Source organism: Coturnix japonica, chromosome 6, assembly GCF_001577835.2.
Source record: "Coturnix japonica isolate 7356 chromosome 6, Coturnix japonica 2.1, whole genome shotgun sequence".
Lineage (NCBI taxonomy): Eukaryota > Metazoa > Chordata > Aves > Galliformes > Phasianidae > Coturnix > Coturnix japonica.
In genome coordinates, this window is record NC_029521.1 from 1,859,812 (window position 1) to 1,865,595 (window position 5,784).

The 5,784-nt window shown below is 48.2% G+C and overlaps 1 protein-coding gene across 1 annotated transcript; it reads left to right on the forward strand.

Annotated features, from left to right (window-relative positions):
- The first annotated feature begins 2,626 nt into the window (after positions 1–2,626).
- Positions 2,627–4,863, forward strand: ADIRF (adipogenesis regulatory factor). Its single transcript, XM_015866056.2, has 3 exons — positions 2,627–3,134; positions 4,483–4,545; positions 4,708–4,863. The coding sequence occupies exons 1-3, from the start codon at positions 3,065–3,067 to the stop codon at positions 4,803–4,805; spliced, it is 231 nt and encodes a 76-aa protein (XP_015721542.1). The 5' UTR covers positions 2,627–3,064; the 3' UTR covers positions 4,806–4,863.
- The last annotated feature ends 921 nt before the right edge of the window (positions 4,864–5,784 follow it).

Consider the following 5,784-nt stretch of genomic DNA (forward strand, 5'->3'; position numbering starts at 1 on the left):
AAAAGTACTGCACTATTGCACTCAGTTACCGGGCAACACTCCACAGTACTTAATTATTTAGTGCTTTCCATGGTTACTTCCCCAGTGGTGAAATCTTCAGAGGACAAGCACTCAGGCTTGGAATTTCACAGCTCCGTGCTGTGTTTGTGGTGGTCCATGCACAGGTCTTCAGTGCATCTTACTTTCTGCAAAGCACCACTCAGTCCACATTACTAAAACCCAAGTGGCTACGATGGTTTTGCTTCCCATCAGAACCTTAGAAGACAGATACCATTCCCACTGCTTTGTGCTTGTGGAGCAGACTCTTGCAGTGCAGTTTCCTTGTCCCTGCAGCACTCTGCCTGGATGCATCCCAGCACAGTGCAGGGTGGGACACACATATCACAGCCCCTTTGTCCCGGGGGCAGATGATGTTGCACAGGACCTGTGAGTCTGAGTCACTTGCTGGCATGAATTTCTAGATCTAAACTGTAAAGCTTTGCTCCACAAATGGGGCTACGGCTTTGTTCACAGTGCTCTTTGGCCTTGAAGCATTCGGGTTCTCCTTCCCCTATGCTCCACAGAGGTGGCTGAGTCACAGCCTGGGACAATACATTCCCATCCCAATTAATGGCTCCAGATGGCACATGAAAGCTAAGTGCCAGTTATGGCCTCACATGCCACTGCCCAGAGGAACACATGAACTGATCTGACACCTGAGCTCTCACATTCCCTCCCATTTGCTCCTGAGTGTGCCCTCAGCTGTCAGAGCCTCAAAGTGCCATGCAAAGGGGATTTGGGCATTTTGCCTGTGTGGGCCAGTGTCGCCATTAAATGCTTGAGGGCTGTTGAGACCCGTGGAAGGATCTTTAAATATTTTTCAAGCTGTGCCACAGAAGATTCAGGCTGGACATTAGGAAATATTACTTCTCGGGAAGGGTGGTGAGGCACTGGAATGCACTGCCCAGGGAGGTGGTGGAGTCAATGACCATGGGGGTGTTCAAGAAACATTTGGATATTGTGTTGAGGGATATGATTTAGCTGGGAAGTATTGGTGATGGTTGGACTGGATGATCCTCTGGGTCTTTTCCAACCTTGATAATGCTGTGATTCTGTGATTCTGAGGAACTGAGCAATGTGAGCGCCTTGTGCAGCTGCATGGTGGGGCCAAGTGTGTGCTCAGCATCAGAATCAGCTCCGGCCTTTGGCTGTGACTGCAGCAGTGTGTCTGCTCAGGTTCATTCCCTTGACTGCCACCAGCACTGGGGACATCTCAGCCCATAGTCCAAAATGATGAAATGTCAGAACTGAGTCCACTGTCTCAGCTGCTCATAACAGCTTTCCATAGAATCACAGAATCATTAAGGTTGGAGAAGACCTCTAGGATCATCAGGGCCAGCCTTCAGTCCACCCCCACCATGCCCACCAACCACGTCCCTCAGTGCCACATCTCCACGTTTCTTGGACACCCTCGGGGACAGTGACTGCACCACCTGCCTGGGCAGCCTGTGCCAATGCATCACCACTCCTTCTGAGAAGAGATTTTCCACATTGCCAACCTGAACATCCCCTGGCACTTAAAATCATAGAATCACCAAGGTTGGAAAAGACCCCCAAGATCATCCAGTCCAACCACTCAGCTACCACAGGTATTTCCCTACTAAACCACATGCCTTAATGCAAATGGGCCTGCTGCTGGCTGCAGGACCCACTGCCTCACACATCTGTCACCACCAGCAAGTGAGGCAGCAGCACAGAGCCAGGAAATTGCCACTTCCTGAACGTGGATCTGGCTGCAGATAGCCGAGGATGTTGTGGAGAACAATAGGTGAATGTTCTATAGCCCTGCTGTTGTGCAATAGGTTTCCACTGGCCTAATGCTGCTCTGGGTTATCCGAAGCATTTTGGGTTTTTACTGCACTGTAGAACCATTCTAAACTTCGTCAGGTTCTCCTGAGGTCAAAGGCTTTGGTTTTTGTAACAAAATGGTTCCTTTTGTCTCATGCTGTTTTGTTGAAGATAACATGATATGGAGATGCCCCTCCGTACCCTATTTAATTGAGCACAATGTCCTCTTGTATGTCAATGAGGATCTGCAGTGCTTGGAAGAAAAGTGATACTTTGCTGAAATGCAGGTGAGCAAATGGCAGAGGAGCTGTTGTTGAAGAAGTGAATTGTCTGGTGTGGAGAGAGACATCCCTGGAGCAGAAGGTCAAGCTGACCAGCCAGCATCTTCTTCTGGGGCAGGTTATGCTTTTTTTTCCTTTTCTTTTTCCCTTCAGCTCCAGCAACAACAGCTTCTCAGCAGTGGGAGATCCTTGTACATAGTGTGTTATAGCTGCTCTGTGTGTGAGCAGCTGGGCAGCACCATGAGCCCTCCCAAAGGGACTGGGGCAGGCTGGAGGGGGATGGATGCACTGCCTGGCCTGCTGCCTGCAGCTCCCAGGGCACAGGGCTAGCAGGGACAGGCTGCTGGGCAGTGTTATGACAGAGTACAAAACTGCTGGGTTCATCTCACACAACAATCATTTCAACACGTACTCTTCAAAAAAGCAGGGTTAGCTCCTCCCATTTGTTTTATAACTATGAGTTTAAGCCTGCCCGGAGGGGAAAAAAAGTGAGCAAGAATCCTCTGAAACTGGATACTTTTCTATGTAAGGCTTTGAAATACCAGAGCTAGTTTAGGCAATTCTTCAGCTGAGGACTGGGATGTTTTTTGGCCCTGGCAGCCTCCTGGGAAGGTTTTGTAAGGACAGCTGTGGAATGCACTCTGTTTACCAACTTTTTGCCATGGAAAACAAAGCTTTGATTCCTGGGCCATGGAAAACTTCTTCTGATGAATCCCCACCCCCTCTCTGGGGAGGAAAGCACAACAAACACTAATGCCTCTTCGCCCTTTTATGCCTGGCGTATTAATCACCGAGCAGGGCTCGCCGCGTCCCGCTCAGCCTGTGTTTGCCCTCTAACTACGGGGAGGAGTTTTGCTTTGTCTATATAAAGCTGCACTTTGCTGAACACTGTAACAGAACCAAACTTAGAGACTCGATCACCCATCCTCTGTGGGGAGAGCAGACCAGCAGAAGCCATGTTTGGGATTGGGAAGAAGCTCGCCGAGGAAGCAACGCAACAGGCCGAGAGCGCTGCGCAGGCGGCAGGTAAATACCATAGGCTGCTTTCCTTGTGCCTCCAACATGCTGTGGGCTTGTGGCCCTGCAGCGTGGGTGGATATCTCATGCATGAACACAGCTTTGCAGATGCTCTTCTTGAGGGTGTGGTTGACGTGGCTGCTGCTCTCAAACCCCAGTGGTGCTAGAGAGAGTGAGGGACCTGAATTAAATGCTGGCTTTCCGATGCTGCTTGCACACCTTCACCAAGTGGGTGCCAGATGTGTTGAAGGGATGGGGATGGCAGAGAGCTGAGAGGGAAAATGAGGCCGTTTAGGTTTTGCATAACTTTTTAACAACTTTTTAAAACCTGAACAGCCATGTTAAATAGGAGCTCTGCAACACCATGATGGATTTGCTTCTTGAAGCTCCGAGGTCTTTGATGTGCCCAGCTGATGCTGTAGCTGCTCATTCCATCCCAAGCCCTGACGCAGTTGTTGGGCTCAGGGCACCTGCAGCTTGTTTGGTGCTGTGATGCTTTCAGCCCCAGGATGAAGCAATGTACCATTTAGGTGAGCCACCGTCCGTAAAGCCCTCGCACAAAGACTGCTGTGATGCAATTCCTCAGAAGTCTGTGCTTCATACAGTAGGAGTAGCTGAGTTTACCTAATGGCATTCAGAGTGAAACTGGGCGCTGCAGGTGACCTCAAATGCAGTGGAAATACAACTTTAAGGACTTCTTCCTTAATATTATCTCCTAATGTGCAGATCCTCTAGGCAGTGCTCAATGAAGCAGACGGGAAACCTGCTGCTTATTTACTACTTGTCCCTGGGCCAGGTTCACTAGAAAGAGGAAAGACCCCTCAACACTCCTGGTGACTCCATTTCCAAAGAATTTGAGGTGATTCTCAGAACATCTTCATGCTGAAGCATGGAAGGAAAACACTACGACTTTGGCAAGCACTCATGTTTGCAAATGAAAAATTCCTCTGGCTTTTGCTTTACGGCAGCCCTAGACATGCATGTTCTGTGGAGACTTTCATGCTCCTGCTCTATTTCTTAACATTAGAGGACCATTATCAATTTTTTCCTATGCCAGAAGACTGATGTGGGAGTGTTAGACATGGTATTAGTCTTCTTGAATTCTCCAAATCCCTCTTTAAATGAAAACAAAAAGGGGTTTTGTGCTGGTTCTGAGACTAGAATAATATCGTCCAACTGGTGGTTCTGCAACCATTAACTACGTCATCTCCAAAGTACTTCAGTTGTGCCCACACGTACCCTGGAGGCTTAGTCCCATGAGCCTTTCTAAGTTTGGAGTGGCACAACTGGTCTTTGCTAGTAACTAAAATTAGCACCTGCCCAATAGCTCCTTAATTGATGCTGTTTTACTCCACAGTTAACACGGTGGGCCAGACTGTGCAGCAAGTAGTGGAACAGGCCAAGGATGCTGGTCAGAAAGGTAAGGTCACGTTTCTGCTGCTTTCATTGTCATTCCAGTGAAATCCCAGATGGGTCCCTCTATGGTTTCCCCTCTTCACCTCCCCTCCCACCCCCACCTGGTGGGGAAGGGGAACATACTGCAGTGATGCTGCAGTTACCTTTGTTTTTCTTTCTTTAAAAGCTCTGGATGAAGTCTACAAGGTCGCTGAAACCGGTGAAAAAGCTGTAAAAAATGTAGCGAATCAAGCAACTTCCTGGGGCAAAAGCTTTGGACAATGAAGATCACGTAACGCCATGGAATGTATTCTTAAATAAATAAAACCCCATACCACGTACATGTCTGGCACACATTCTTTGGGATTACTCTGATTGCACACATTAGAACAGTCAGCGATGTAGAAAGGTGGGATTACTGCCCTGCAGACTGCTGAAGTTGCTGTTAGTGCAGCCAGACAGTGTCAGAGCTGAGGGAAGGCTCTGTGTGGGCATGAAGTGGCCCAATCCAAATGGGCCGAGATAATTCATTCACATGAACTTCACCAAGAAGAGAATTTGCTACTGCAATCAGTAAGGAACTGGATACGACATTCTCACCAATTACTAAAGACGTAACTTAGAGGTCACTTACTTGGTATCTTGAAATGACAGCAGGAATTGTCACTGTGTAAGCACTTCTTCCTGACAGTGACAGGTGTCATCAATGAAAGTGGATGCAGGACTGACTTCATTGCTGGCATGAAAGGTGGTTGTTGTACTTGCCTTTCTGCACAGCAGGTATTTGCATTTAATAGCTGGCAGGAAGGAGGTAACAGTGAAAACTGTAGGTACCCTTATCCATGCTGCTGGGAGGCTACAAGTGCCCACCACACTATTTGCTGTAGGCAGTAGGCATGGCTCAGAGCCATTACAAACCTGTGCTGTTTCCTTCAGCCCTGGTTAGGAAAAGCACAGTGAGGCAGTGGGTGGTGTTCCATCATTGCTAACAGCAGCAGTGGGTTATCTCTGCTGGTGCAGACTTTTATGAGCGTGGCTTATACAGGCTCTTTGCTCAGTGTAACTAATGGTGGTGACTACACTGAAAAATAGCTTATTGTAGCTGAGAATTTGCTCTATCACACATGTAACTAACTTCAACCACCTTGTTGACTGCCAAGCCCACGAGACCTATCTGTAATTAGCAAGTGTACTGTGAAGATTGCATGGGTAGTAACCAGCAGAAGCTTTTAGGTGAAACAGAAAGCAGTGAAACAACAGCATG

Excerpts from the sequence above, each read along its gene's own strand:
- ADIRF (XM_015866056.2), top strand. The coding sequence starts at position 3,065 with ATGTTTGGGATTGGGAAGAAGCTCGCCGAGGAAGCAACGCAACAGGCC. Across the intron at positions 3,135-4,482 it reads GAGCGCTGCGCAGGCGGCAG|TTAACACGGTGGGCCAGACT; the intron begins GTAAATACCATA and ends TTTACTCCACAG. Across the intron at positions 4,546-4,707 it reads CAAGGATGCTGGTCAGAAAG|CTCTGGATGAAGTCTACAAG; the intron begins GTAAGGTCACGT and ends TTTCTTTAAAAG.